Source organism: Mustela nigripes, chromosome 4 (genome assembly GCF_022355385.1).
Source record: "Mustela nigripes isolate SB6536 chromosome 4, MUSNIG.SB6536, whole genome shotgun sequence".
NCBI lineage: Eukaryota > Metazoa > Chordata > Mammalia > Carnivora > Mustelidae > Mustela > Mustela nigripes.
Window position 1 is genome coordinate 175,592,947 of NC_081560.1, and position 15,497 is coordinate 175,608,443.

Consider the following 15,497-nt stretch of genomic DNA (forward strand, 5'->3'; position numbering starts at 1 on the left):
TTCAGGCTCACGTCATGATCTCAGGGTCCTGGGAATCTCTGCTCAGCAGGGAGCCTGCTTCCCTTCCTCTCTCTCTGCCTGCTTCTCTGCCTACTTGTGATTGCTCTCTGTCAAATATATAAATAAAATCTTAAAAAAAAAAAAAAACTATGAAGGAAAGCTACTCCCTGGACCATGGTGCATACAAAAGCAGACAGGAAGTTGTAGTCGCCTGGCACAGATAACTTCCTGTTTCCTCACCTACCAAGAATACACTGTCAGGGACACTCACATCACTGGCCAGCTCATTGGCTCTCTTGGCGATCTGATAAGCGGGTGTGATCATGGCAGGAAAACTGCCTTTCCCTCTCTGCTGTTCATAGTCTTCCATGTATCTCACCTGAAAGATGAAAAAAGAAAAGGAATCTCGTGCCACAATTGTGCTATGTATAAGGTTGTCTGATGAGAAGCCCTGCCAAGGGTTTGCATGAGACCCTCACATTGTCCCTCACAGCCCCTATGGCACCATCAATGGCTTATGGCTTGATGTACCATATGCATCTTCTTTACCTTTTTATCCCCCCAAACCCAGCACAGTGCCTGGTACATGGAGACACTCAATGCAGAATTCAACACATGAAGCACATGCTGTGGGCCAGGTGGTAAGGCTAGGCAGAGGGAGGAGAGGAGGTTTTTGCCCTCAAAGGGCCACCAGTCAAGTCTAGGAGACAAAAGAGGCTTCTTAAACCAAAGTGAGCAGAAGCCACTCGTTAAGCTAAACCTGGATTTGTGCTTACGCTTCCTGCTCATAAAAAGACAAAGTCCTTGGTCTTGTTATGTTAGGGAACAATGGGGCTGTGAAAAGGTAAATGGTAGAAAACCCTTAGAAGTTATATTCTCTATTTGCAGCAACAAGGATTGAAATTTTTTGGATTAATCACATACATCTGACTTGTGACTGATGCTAAGCTTTCTCTCTAAGGAAGAGATTTCACAAGGTCTGTGCTGGCTAACTTATGGGACTTGACTGTCCTTGACCTTAGAAAGTTCTCCCTGGGGGCACCTGGGAGTGGCTCAGTGGGTTAAGCCTCTGCCTTTAGCTCAGGTCATGATCTCAGGGTCCTGGGATCAAGCCCCGAATTGGGTTCTCTGCTCAGCTGGGAGCCTGCTTCCTCTTCTCTCTCTGCCTGCTTCTCTGCCTACTTGTGATCTCTCTCTGTCAAATAAATAAATAAAATCTTTAAAAAAAAAAAGAAAAGAAAAGAAAAAGAAAGTTCTCTCTGGCTCCCACATAGGACCAAGAGGCCTCCGCCATTCTTCCGCCCTCTACCTCCAAGGAAGGAAAGAATGGAGAATCTTAAAAGCCTCTAGGCCTCCATTGTTTCTTACATCACTTTGAAGCTGTCCCCCTGCCTTGGCCCGTAGCAGCTCAGGGGTATCCGCCACTGTGGTGAACCTGGAAACACGCTCGTCATGCCCCCTCTTGTATTCCACCTGATGAAGAGATAGCATGGAGTCAAGGTCATACTCACCAGCTTTTGTGAGGACCCTTCCTTGCAGCTGTCCTGAAGCTATACATTCAGGTTAGACTCAACACAAGCCTATGACCAAGTCTTTAGTACAGGCTTCCTTGGCTCCTCTTCAAAAAGCATCAGTGCTACTGTGTTAAGTCCAAGAAAATGCTAAGCATGGCTAACCATTAACAAATATTAACCCACCTCATCTCTATAACTATTGCATGAGACAAGACTCTTACTGTCCCCATTTTTTTCAAATGAGCCACTGAGGAATAGAGAAGCTTCATCATTTGCTCATGGTCACACAGCTAGTAAGTGAGAGAACCAGGATTCCAATCCTAGCACTCTCACTCTAAAATCCAAGCTCTTAGCCAACAAGTTTTCTAATCCTCAGGAGGACGTGCCATCTACTTAACAAGAATCAGTATCTAAAATGTTAAATTGACCTCAAGAAATAATTTGGTCCAGTCTTTGGAGGAGTTAGCCCGTTTCTCCGTTTGATAGATGTGACCCAGTCAAGGCAGAGAGGATCTCTCAAGGCAAGATAAACTCTTGAGAGAGAGCCTTACCTCAAGAAGAGGGAAAACATAATGGCACAGTTCTCTCCATAATATCACACTAATGACACCTACTATCCACAAGACTCTCTTACTGGTTTTTATCTGAATCCCAGAGTTTCATCAGTGACAAAAATTAGCATAATATATGGTGAATAAACACTGGGATGCTCACTTGGCTGGCCAGCTGGTTGGCTTTCTTGGCTCTTTGATAAGCAGGCGTGATCATGGCTGGAAAGCTCCCCTTGCCTCTCTGTTGCTCATAGTCTTCTGTATACTCCTGCTGGTCAGAGTCAATTATCAGCACGGGAACCAATATGATACCAGATAAGAATGAATAAACTGTAACTGTGAGTATCATCAGAACCAATGCAACTGAATTTATAAGGTAGTTGGGAACCATTTCAATCACCTGGAGTGAATTCAAAAATATTATTCCATTGGTGATTGAATAGCACCTTCAACACTAAAGAAATCCTATTTTCCAGGTCAAAGGGATTCCTCTTCAGTGCTTATATCAAATTTTGTGGAACCTGGCCCAACCCAAGGAACCCAAAGAGAGCACCACCCCTTTGACTCAAAGGCTTGTACGATAATGCAGCAGTTAATGTGTGGGAGTCTTTTCTATAACTTGTCTGCTAGAATTAGTTCTACAGCATTGAAAGTCAAGTGTTAGGCTTCCCTTCACACTTTTTGAATATCGCTGATGATTAGTCTTCCTACTGAGACATGGCTCCTAGCATTTGTGTCTCTGTTTTCTTTCCATCTGCTAAAGGCTAATCACTAAAGACCAACAATGGTTTCCAAAGTGGTTTCTTCAAAGGGCAAGTGCCCGGGGTGTGTGGAGAGAACCAGAAGGTACTGTGTGTAAATCTGCTTTCTCTACATGAAACTGCTTTCTCTACATGAAAATCTAATAAAATCTCTCTTACCATGCTGCGGGGCAGGAGTCTAAAATGGGCTATCAGGGCTGGTCTTTTTTGGGGGCTCTCAAGGAGACTCCATTTCTTTACCTTTTCTAGAGACCACTTGCATCCCTTAGTGTCTGGTTCCCAATGGCTTTGACCTCTGCTCCTGTTATCACATCACCTTGTCTCTGACTCTGGCCATCTTGCCTTCCTCCTTATAAAGGACCCTTGTGATTACATTCATCCACCCTATCAATCCTGGGTAACATTCCTATCTCCAGATCCTTAACTTAATCATATCAGGGACGTCCCTTTGGCCAGTAATGTAACAGATACATAGTTCCTGAGGTTGGGACATGGTAATCTATGGGGGAGAGGCCAGTATTTTACCACAGTCTTAAGATAAAGAAACTTTCAAACTCATTCCGAGGATAAGTTCTAAAGCCCTTACCTCACCAAGAGATTTTCGGGCCTCAACCATCCTTACGATTTCCGGGTCTGGCAGATCTCCTGGGCACCAAGCATTCCCTTCCCCATACCCAGTCCAATAGGCTCTCTATAAAGGAAACACACAAATGCATAAACACATACCCACACATTTGGTTGGTAAGACTTACCCCACCCTCTTAGCAATGCTCACATACACTGTCAACATAAGAGAAATTCTCTAAAAACTATAAACTTCTAGTGGCCTATGGTGGGTCTCAGCTAAAAGAAATGTTCAACTTTTTCACTTAGAAAATAATCCAATATCCTACAAAGTTCTACTTTGTAGGATTCACTTATGTTCTAGAAGGGTTTCAAATGTAACTTGGCATTTCTTGGCTCAGCACTGTACCTAGACTGAGCCAGTAGGGAGTTGCTATGGACAGGCAATACGAGCTTAACCAGCATGATTCAGACATGATGCAAAACCCTACTACTTGTCATGTGCCTAATATTGGGATAAGCAATTAACACTGGGAAAAGAAAAGCCAAAAACAGAGAAGACAGTCCCTTATTTAAGATATCTGTGGCCTCCATAGGGACATGAAACCAACACAGGAAACAAGTAATGATTAGAAAATGTCTGTGTGCTTAAGTGTACTGTATTGAGAAGCGATCTGTATGTGATGGACTCCATTCTGGATAGGAAGATGGAACTGAGCTGGACCGCCAAGGCTGAGGTCAGTTAACAGGGGCAAAAGGAGAAAGGACATCCATTCTAGAAGATCAGTTCCATGAAGTAGGCTAGAGGTAGGGCAAATTGAACAGGTTGGGTAGAACCATGCTCTGGAGATCTGGAAAGACAGATAGTTCATATATGAAAATACGCCGAACCATACTAGCAATCAGGGAAATTTAACTTAAAACGACAAGATAAAAAAATGTCAAAAACTTTTATCTGGAAATACCAAGGATCAGTGAGAGTATGGAGGAATAAGTCTTCCTATCCTCTGCCTGTAGGAGTATCAAATGCACAGCCATTTCAGAGTACGATTTGACAGTGGCCATGGAAATTAAAAGGCATGTGCCCTTTCATTTTCCATTACCTGTTCTAGAGAAACACTCATTTGTGTCCAAAAGAGGTCACACACAAAGTTGTCCACTGCAACTTCATAATAGAGAAAAAAAAATGGAAAGAACCCTGCCCATCAACAGAAGAGCACGATACATCCATTCTTAATGGTTGCATTCATGACATATCCATCCAAAATAACTTAAAAGGAGGCTGATACAAATATCTCCAAGATATTTGTTGACTGAAAAATATAAGCTGCAAAACAAGGCATGCTGTTTCATGGGGAAAAAATAGAAATATCCCAATAGAAATATACATATGCAATATGTATGCATATGCATACATATAATGCATACATATAATGCATGCATATAATACATATAAATGCAATTGCAATATACATATGCAATTTTCAGTGAAAATAATGGCTAATATTTGTTGTGCCTCCCGTTGTTCTAAGGTCTTTACATTTATATACTCTCTTAACCTTCGCCATTGTTCTGTGAGTCAGGAACTGTCAGAAGTTCAGTTTACAGATGAGAAAGCCAAAGAAAAGGATGGTTAAATAATTCATCAAAGGCCCCTCAGTACATGGCAGTGGTCGTATTCAAATGGGAGTACTAAGAGACAGATGACATAGATCTACATTTGTAATTGAGTTAAATCTGAAAGAATATACAGGTCCCTCTCCAGAGGGACTGATTGGAGACAGTGCACAAGTGGTTAGATTTGTACTTCGGATTTTTTTTTTTTAAACAACAAGGAAAACACAAATATTATGTGTATAATGAAAAATAAATGGCTGAGGACTTTTGAAATGATGAGACTCTCCCTAGTGAGCATAAATTCTCAGGTGGCAGGAAGAGTAAGTTAGGGCCATCTAGGAAGCTGTGCATGACCAACGTCACTGGACAGGCTGGACAGAGGCAAAGCCAGAAGGGAGAAGGCCATCCAGGAGGCCCTGACAAAGGTCTAGGCAGGAGCTGATGTGGATCAGAGCAGGGAGAGTGAAATGCAGGAGAAGGGGCAGAGCTGAGGGAACTATCAGAGGGAAGAGGGTAGCCGTGGTTCCCAGCCTGGGTGCTTGTTCCCAGGGACAGAAACATGGTAGTTAGAAGGGACAAACTGACTAGTGAGTTTGACACAGTGGAGATGACCCCACGACTGGCTGCAGGATGTCTTCTGTAGACAGCTGGAATCACAAACTGGGTAAATGAAAGCCTAATCTGTTTCTCTAGAAGTAATACTCAATGATGCGTCTCACTTGCAGAGTGCGTGGTTCTCTTCCCTGTTACCCAAACCTGGTCACACGTCTCCTCTCACCTCGTTCATCGGGGGCTGCCCGTTAGGTGCAGCTGTTCCATCCCTGGATTTCATGTCCCAGTGAAAAACCGACTTAAACTGTCCGCCCTCATCTTGGTCATCAATCTGCACCACAGAGACGTGGTCAGTAACGTTTCCATCGGAGAAGAGAAGGAAAATAGACAACATAGAGTTAAATCAGAGGGATTGTTCTAAATCGCAAAGGCAAAGCTTCATAAATGCACAATGACACACACTGGGTCTGTCTGTCCACTGTGGCTTCACTCGCTCCACCAGCCAGGTGAGGCGTGCAGAGCCTCTGCAGTGTGCAAAGCTCTAGCTAGCAGTGTAATTAAAAAGACTGAGGGTCCCAATGAACTTACCACACGACACCCAGTATTCATGTTAGAGTAACTTCAGAAAACACTAGATACCAGAGTAATGGTTCTTAATTTTAGTCTGTGTGACAATCACCTGGGGAGCTTGGTTAACAGGTTGGCTCCCCAGACTTATGTATATGTTCTCCTGTGCTTTTTAATTTTACCTTTCCTATCTTGACCTGTAATACATCTTGAGTTAGTTTTTGTGTACAGGTGTGAGGTAGGGGTCCAGGTCCATTCTTTTCCATGCAAATATCCAATAACTCCAGATCGTCCTTGCCTCACTGGACTGCAGTGGCACATCTGTCATAATCCAAGTAACTGCATAGGCACAGCTCTATTTCTGGACCTTGGGTTGCATTCCACTAGCTGGTCTATTCTTATGCAATACTATGCTAAGTTCATGACTACTCCTTTTGTAGTAAATCTTGAAATCTCATAACTGAAGTCCTTCCATTTTGTTCTTCAGAATTTCTTGGCTATTCTAGAATCTTTGTGTGGTTCACATCATTTTTAGAATCCGTGGGTCAATTTCTACGAAAAATGCCAAGACTTACACTGGAATTACTGTGAACATGTAGATCAATCTGGGCAGAACTGACATCGCAATGGTATCTTCAGAGCCTTGGGTGTAGGCCAAGAGTTCTTAAAGACAACATAAGAAGGACCCGCCGTAAAAGAAAAAAATCAAAAGGTCCTAGGTCCCAACCCAGATATCGTAATAAATGAGGTCTAAAATGGGCCCAGAAACCTATGATTTTTACAAGTGGAAATTGAAATCATGGATTTTACAGATGAAGGAAGAAACTGAAGGCAAAGAAGTGACCTTACCAAAGTCATTCAACAGGTAATCAGGGCCAGGCTTAGAATCTAGGAATTCCTTTTCCACACGAAAGGCACTTCCTCTCATCGAATTTCTAGGCTGGCTACCACCCAGTGCAGCTACAATATGTGTATTTTTAAATATAGAAATTAAGAGTGCTTTACCTGCTTCTTCCCCTGGATTTTGAGAAACTACCCCAAACGTGACATAGACTGAAGGCAGCATTTCTGGGTGGCAACACTGCTGATACGGGAGGCCAGTTAAGTCTTTCTCCTGGGTCCTGTCCTCGGCATGGCACAATGTTTAGCAGCATAGCTGCTCCCTGCCCATCAGATGCCCACAGTACCCCTCCCTGCCAGCTGTGACATTCTAAAACATCCCCAGACATCACAAATGTCCCGTGAGGAGTAAAATTGCCCTCCTAGAGAGCCATTGCCTTAAGGAATCAGAATCGCATGATCAAAATAGATAGAAAGCCTTATTTGCTTGTTCTCCACCCATGGAACAAATCCATCATTAGGGAGTGCCTGCCTCCCCAGAGACTTCTCATGAGATTCTGGATTATTCTGAAGAAGTAAGAAGAAGGGGGAAAATAGTAAGGGTCGCTAGTAGGGTAAGGAAGAAGCATTAAAAGCTAAAGTCCCCTCGCTGAATAAAAGAGAATCTAGATGTTTTATTTTCCTAAAAATTCTATGCACACCTACCAAACAGGAATTTTTGGCTTAGAGACTTATTTATTTGTTTTTAAAAGGGTGACATTTAGGAAACACAAAAATGTCCGCCTGCTTTGAATGCCCGCTCAAACTCTTTCCTTTTCTCCTTCATTACCATCACTGAAGCATCCCTTTTGTTCCCTCCTTTAGCACAAGCACAATGAATTTGTTTTTACTCAATTGGCAAACTCAGAGATGCAAGAGTTTGGCAAAAAAGTCATCCATCCCCCTTCCTCAGGTGCCTATGAGACCCAGGGCTTAAAAGGGGCACAGCTGTCCATTTGAAATTTTTCCTGATGGGGAAGAAGGAGAAAGTGATCTCAACAGCCAATTGTTTGGCATAACACACACATACACACACACACGCACACGTGCACACACAAATATGCATGTATACACACACATACCATGTACACAAAAATATACACAGAGACGTACACATACACACACACACACACCCCACACACATATACATATGCACACATGGGCATGCATATGCACATGGGTATATGCACGCACCACATACACACATATGTGTGTCCGTGAATGCCTATTCACACCTACACCCACACATGCATATACTCCCCATACACACACAGCCATATGCATACACACACACACATATCTGCACAGAAGCAAACAAACGCAAACACACACGCGTCCCGGTAAGTTCACATCACTGTCTGTGGCTAGCACCAGAACCAGCACAATTCTCACTCCAGCTCGGGCCTATCACACACAGTAAAAAGAGAATGAATCCACTACCACCTCAAAGAAAGGTAACATTATGCAACCTATTGTACGGTTGGAAGGTAGGGTCAGGCCAGTTAGGAGCTAGCGTAGCGTGAAAAAGTAAAGACATTCGGGATCTGGTTGTAGAGTGTGTAATACCTACAAACAGTACTCGGACGGTTTAAGTACTTCTGGTGTTGAATCTGTATAATCCTGGCTACCCAATGGTAGAAACGTCTGGATGTTCGTAAACATAAACAAGTGCTTTTCTCCTCCTGGACGGTTTATGCTATGTGCATAGAAATAGGCCAATGGAGCAGTTTAGGGTAAGCGTTCTAGAGTCCGATAGATCTGGATTTGTGCCCACTCCAGTATCTGGGTAAAACCAGGCAGACTACTTAACCTCTCTGAGCCTCAGCCTCCTCGGCTGTAAGACGGTAATATTACAGAGGATTCTTGTGAAGAAGAAATGAGATAAGATAGAGAAAGAGCCCAGGAGAAGAGCCCCACGTTAGGTCCTCTGTTTAAGTAGGAGCTACGCTCAGTAGTCATCGCAGTTTGGGGTAGCTGCCCTTAGACATCAAGAGAAGAGAACAAGATCCCCATAGAACGAATGCTCTCAGTAATGTAAGATTGCTTGTGAATTCTTAAGGTTTGCAAATCCTTCGAAATCACTGATGTCTAAGCAGCTCGGCACCTCGGGCTCCTCATCCGCAGAGTGAGATAACAATAGTACTTACCCTAGTGGGCAGTCATGTGTATTAAGTGAATTAAATGATTGTGCAGTAAACGTTACATAAGCATCTTTAAAAAAAATAATAAGCTCACAATGAATCCAGGGCTCTTAGCAAAATAAGCTGTTTGGAGGAGGTGTGGGGGAAGCTCCCTCCAACACACGTTTTCCTGAGGAGGCTGGTGGCCTGGGCCAGCCGGAGAGGCGGTCTGAGGCAAGGTGACGTGAGGAGGGCAGATCACTAACAGACTTCCACCTCCTATGCAATGATCTAATTTTAGAAAATTGTTAGCTCCATCCCACAGAACAGCTTCCGTGGGGCATGGGGAAAGAAGTGAAATGAGTCATCATCTTAATAAATGCAGGCATCCAAGCCATCCCTAGCTATTTGACAAGACCCCATTGTTGGTTTTTCAAAAGAGGTTGGTGTATCAACACAGCTACCTGGTCTATCCTAACATCACTTCCAAATCAAATTATCTTTGACCTACCCCTGCCCCCAGGGGAAAGAGAAGTAATCGTAAACACTCCTGAATTCAGAGAGATTTTAAGAGTGTGGAATTAGAGGGTTTTAATTTTCTATATCAAAATAATCATGGGAGAAAGTAAGGAAAGGCTCTTGTAATGTGTTCCAGCTATATAAACTTGGGTTATTAGGCACCTACTGTGTACAGGGCCTGCCGGGTAAACCATCATCAATGCGAACAGAGCTGGCAGAGATTACAAAGGCGTCAGATATTCAAGCTAGATTATCTTGGGTCCTACCTTACATTGTGGTAGGACAAAGAGCAATATCTGTTACTTAAATGCACTTTGCGCCTCTAAATGAAAAACAGGAGCAGGTTCAGTCTTGACACAGACACTTAAAAACCTGAGGTAAGAAATTCTCTTTAAAGGCTACTTTGAAGTTCAAAATTAATTCACTTACCCCATGGATGGCTTCTGAGGACTTCCTCATGTTTAGATTTAGTGGAGTATGATAGACACTTGTGAAAGTGTTGTTCTTGGGGTTGTGGCTAGAAAAAATAGACATAAACCAAAATTAGAAATGTACTTTTACCCAAGATGATTGAGTATCCCTAAAAGTATCATCATTTTTTTAAGTTGATAAATATAAAACTTAATAATTAAGTTTATGACTTTCCAGGCAATGTCTTAAAGGGGAAAAAAAAAAAAGGAAATCAAATAAATTCCGTATATATTACTTCAAGACCAAATCTAACTGGAAATGGCCACTTAAAAACTTTCAGAAAAAAAAATATAGAAATGGATGCGGGAATTATTTAAAAGAAAAAGAATTAAAGCTCTTTAGGCATATCTATGGCAATTACACTGTTCTGCACAGTATCTAATGATTTGACATGTGGTTATAGCAGATAGATTTGACTTTTTACTTGGCAGAAATTTGAAAATTCCAACTTTTTGTCCTTTGCATAAAATCCTGCCTTAGGGCTCGTCAGTGATTTTATGTAAATGAAAAGTTTGGGGAAGATATTTCTTGAATTTAACTCTGGGCTGTGTGACTGGAAACGCTGGTTGGCTACTTGTTAAAAAATAAATAAAACTCAAGAAGTGGTGGAGGCGGGCACCAAACACTTACGCGTGACAGTATGGCTTTTTCTGGTGACTCACGAAGTTATTAACCGATAGCATCATCTTGCAAACTTCACAGTGAAAACATGCTTTATGCCAGATCTAGAAATCATAGAGAAGAAGATGTGGCAAAATTACCTTTTCTTCCAAACTCAGGATTCTTATATATTTCCAGGTAAAAATGGATCCTTAGAGATAACATGGTAATATACACACACATAGACACAAACATGACTATAATATGTTAAATGAATGAATAACCTTTCTTTTTTCCCAAAGAAACATAGAAGACAGAGATAGAAATGAGTAGAACTGAAGAAAGATGAGAAATACATCTTCTTTTGATGGTTCAAAAAACCCTACATATACCTCTGTAAGAAGATAAATCTACCATATTGGTTATTATTTCCAAAGGCTGAGAAATGTCCACTGACCTGATCTAGACAGCTGATCTTCTCAGCAGGATAAACTCCATATCCACACCTAGAGCAAGCCTGCACATTCATCTTGATGTCCGAAGGGAGAAGACAAATCTAGGCAACAGGCAAGAAATCCAAGGAAAAGTCCCAGGCTAGCTGTGCAAGTTTCCCAAATCCTGACCACAGTTCAATCACCGTGGGCACCTTGATCATTCAAAATCCAACTTCCACTTTCCTTTGCTGACCTTCTAGTTTGAAGTCAGCAGCTGGACGGTTTTTAAAGCTGCCACTTACTCAAGGGGCTATTTTGGCAACTCACACAGCACGCATGCGCCCGGGAAATTAGGTGGAGGTATTTCTAGCTGACATGCTTCTCTAAATAGAAAAATGAACTCACAACAGCATCATGTTTATGTGGGTGACCAAATCCTCGTGTATGACTAGGCAGCATGTAGTAGTTTAACACGAACTGTGATCATAACCCAAGAAAAGAATACAAAGAGATAGGCCATACACTCATCCAACAATCCAATTTAGAAAAGCTCACTCTGTGAGGCCTGTGACTAAAGTAGAAAGGCCAGCTTCCCCCAAAATATAAGAAATAAAACAGGATGGATCTAATCCATGGGAAGGGTAAACACCATATTTGAAATTCTGGCTTTATCTATTAAAAATGTTTACAGCATAGGGTGCCTGGATGGCTCAGTCGGTTGAGCATCCAATTCTTGGTTGTGGCTCAGATCATGATCTCAGGGTTCTGAGATGCAGCCCCGCCCCGTGTTAAGCTCCACACTCAGCTGGGTTGTCTGCCTAAAGGTTCTCTCCCTTCGACCCTCCCCCTCACATCTATCTCAAATATATAAATAAATATAAAAAAAGAATTTTAATGGTTTAAAGCGAGGCTGAAAACTGATCAAGATGTTAGTGTTTAGCTTCCACGAGAATGCAAAACTAAGAACATGCTAGAACACTCGGTGTCTTGACCCCTATGTTATCCTGGACTGTTCCAAGTTCTGATTGTTTACTCTCTTGCCTCTTGGGCCTGAAGTGGGGCAGCTTGAAGACAAACCCTCTCCTCCTGGCTTTGTCAGCCCCTCCATTGTCTTCAGTGTCCACTAAGTGTCACATTAAAACAGCCTTCTGGAAACAGCTTACAAAAGATGGCACCTGACCTGTTCCCATTCCTCAGCTAACTACCTCCCATGACCCTTACCCCGTTTTATGTTCTTAATCGCAGTGAACTGCCACCTGACATCCTATTAGAATCTCTGCTTTTTAAAATGATCTGTCTCCTCCTTCAAAATATAAATTCCATCAAAACAGGATCCCTGGTCTTTGTCATTTCTATCTCTAGTGCCTAGAACAAGGCCTGACACAGAAGAGATGCTCAATAAGTACTTACTGAATTAACGAAACAAATTTAATACTCTCACCAAAATGCCTACGGAAGCCAGAAGTGAAGTCATAGATCATGTTAGGGACCTTCCCAAGTGGGCGGCCACACACCCCATCTGAGGCAGCAACCACTCCTCAGTCCCAGCCGTCTTGTCATGAGGGAACCAGTACCCAGCCCTGCCAAATACTGAGACTTTGCCAGAGAAGCCAAATACTTGCATTTACACATCAGAGTCCATGTTTTTGTGAGACGCTGGGAATTACACCGGGCCGGGGGCAGCTGAGAGTCTAGGACCTGGGTAGGCTACCACTTAGGGACCTCTGGTCTAAAAGCTGAGGTGACATTGGGAGGTCCCCAGGTGGAGAGATGTCAGCAGTTTCTTTGTGTTGTGGGGCCACGGGGAAGGCTCCAAAGCAAGTGAAGAAAAGTGGAAAGTAGCATTCACATGACACAAGCCCGAAAGAGGGGCTGCGGTCTGAGGTTCCCAAGGATAGAGAGTGGGGCCCAAGGCTTTTCTCTCAGCACGACAGGGACCCTTGGTAGAGACTCCAGGCTCTGGAAGATTCCCACTCTGGAAGGTGGTGCGGGGCAGCTTGAGCGGACGGGAACAACAAAGGAGAAGGATTGGAGCCTTCCCAGAACATTCTGCTCTATACCAGGCTTCTCAGGCCTGACCTGGGAAGTGGGCTGGCTGCAGGCCCTGTAACGACGGAGAGAGGCTTCTGCCCCAATTCAGAGGGATGCGGAATCACAGTCAGATTCATTTAAGGTAAAAGCCACGTTAACACTTCTCTAAGGTGTATGTGATCGCTTCTGGCTCACCCTCCTGAAAACGTAATTACCAGAATGAAGAGGCTGAATTTGACTTGTACCATCACTTCTGCTTTTAAAAGGCAGGTCTTAGATATCAGAAGTCATGCAGAGAAACCACCCCAGTGAACTGGAAATGGGCCCTGTAAGAAACTCGGTGACCACTCACCGCTGGGGTAAGCACCACAGAGCCCTTGTCTGCCTGGCCGGCACCACGGGCCAGCTTTCCCTTGCCTGTCCCAAACCACCGCACACCAGGTAGAGCCCTCGCCCTTGCCACGGTGACCACCTCGAGCCATCCAAGCCTTAGCCCACGAGCACACAACAGCGTGGCCTTCGGGATTGGTTCAGACAATAGGTCTTAGCCCGGAGTCCCCAGAAAACAGAACATGAGGCAAAGGCTTACATTCAAGGACTTTATTAAGCACTGTAGTCCCAGGGAGCAGAAATAAGGAGGCAGGAAACAGAGGGGTGACAGTGAGTATGAAGGTTCATTGTCAAAAGTAGCTGCTAACTGATGCGAGGTACCTCGGACTGCTTGAGCGCCATCTTCCAAGCCACGCTCCTTGGGAACATGTGCAACAGGAAGGAAGGGGGAAGAACGTATCTGTGGCCCCTGTCTTCGTTTGGTGAAAGTTTTGTCTCATTGGGTGTTAGCTCCCCTACATGTCTATGCTGTGGGGATGCCCATGGCGTCCCACAGCATCTTATGGCTCAACAACAACAGGGAAAAAGCAAGGGCAACAGAAGGCCAAAGACGCTGTTGGTTGTTCCCCCATTGAAGATGGCAAGTCCACACGGAGCCTGCCACCCTTGCTGAGCCTGGCCCAGCACAGACAGGCCGAGGTCCTGAGACAGGTGAGGTTGTGTGGATCAGAAGTGGCTCTCGACACATGTCTGATATGCTGTCCTGCCCACAGAGCGTTGGGGACTTGGGCTTGGTTGTCACAAGCCGAAGCCAGATGGTGGAGAGTCTTGGTCCTTGGTTTGGTTGCTTCTGCCAACACTGCCTCATGTTTCTTTGACTTTTTTTTTTTTTAAAGTCTTGACTCATAGGGAGATTGTGATCAGTGAAAAACCCTCACATTTTGTTTCACATTAATGGCTCTCATGTTCAATGTGTGGGTAGTTGATTTTCTTTTTGAACTTAAACACAGCACTGATTGATCTCTTCGATTTCCTCCCGTTGATGGTGGCCCCATTGCTGCAGCTGGTCTAGAGTTTCTGGTACTTTGGTTCTGTCACCCAGAATATGAGGTAATTCTTCCTAGCTCTGAGTCATTTCCAGTGCCCTCCAGGGCCGTGGATGTGAAATGGTTTTGAAATTGCAGAGATGACAGATTCAGACCGAGGAGAAAGCTCCATACCCTTTGCTCTGTCACTGTCACTTTCCTTAAACTGGAGCTGTTCCTCCTACGCCATGTCTACCTTAGCTTAGGTTCTCCCAAAAGCAGAGCTTGAGGTGAGGACTTGGATGCACAGTTTATTTGGGGGGCGCTTCCACAAGGCAGGTGCAAGGGTTTGAGCGAGCCAGTAAAGTCAAATGTATTATTCTGAAGTAATTACCACGGTGGGTGGCCTATAACAACACGTAACAACACATAACATAACATGCTGCTACCCCTACCTAGAGCTGAGATACAGAACCCCCCTCCTTTCCCTACCTCAGGACCGAGATCCAAACCTTGCTGAAGAGAGGATGTCTGTGGCTCACTAGATGGCAGAAAAGTCACTGTGCTGTCACGCTGGAGGAACTCGCTAGAAATCTGTCCTCTAGAACTTTCTGGAAGTCTAACCTCTGGGTGCTAGAGAGAGTTGTTCATAGGAAGTTATCTCAAGGGAAGAATTCTGCTATAAAACTGTCTGAAGGAATGTCAGTGTTGCTGGGTTCTGCTGGCTACCAGGCATAGCAGTAGCTGGGCACTGGAGAAGCCTCTGTAAGAGCCTGATTCTCCAGGAAAGGACAAGAAGGAAAATTCTTTTTTTTTTTTTTTTTTTTTTTTTTAAGGCGACCTGATCCTGGTTCTGCCACTAGCAAATTTGTGACCCAGGCCACTTCTCCGAGCCTCAAATTCTTTATCTATGAAATGAGCAGAGGGATTAGTTGTTAAGGCCCCTTCCAAAATCTAACACT

At 43.8% G+C, this 15,497-nt stretch overlaps 1 protein-coding gene across 3 annotated transcripts in view; it reads right to left on the reverse strand.

Moving 5' to 3' along the window:
* The window catches only part of NRAP (nebulin related anchoring protein), a 68,908-nt gene extending 57,664 nt beyond the window's left edge, over positions 1-11,244 (reverse strand). For all 3 annotated transcript variants that reach the window (XM_059398629.1, XM_059398631.1, XM_059398628.1), the window contains exons 1-8: positions 11,173-11,244; positions 10,746-10,840; positions 10,074-10,161; positions 5,786-5,890; positions 3,413-3,517; positions 2,229-2,333; positions 1,369-1,473; positions 272-379 (exon numbers count right to left, since the gene is read on the reverse strand). In XM_059398629.1, the coding sequence (XP_059254612.1) occupies positions 272-379; positions 1,369-1,473; positions 2,229-2,333; positions 3,413-3,517; positions 5,786-5,890; positions 10,074-10,161; positions 10,746-10,840; positions 11,173-11,244 (783 nt within the window). The remainder of the gene's footprint in view (positions 1-271; positions 380-1,368; positions 1,474-2,228; positions 2,334-3,412; positions 3,518-5,785; positions 5,891-10,073; positions 10,162-10,745; positions 10,841-11,172) is intronic.
* Between the last annotated feature and the right edge of the window lie 4,253 nt (positions 11,245-15,497).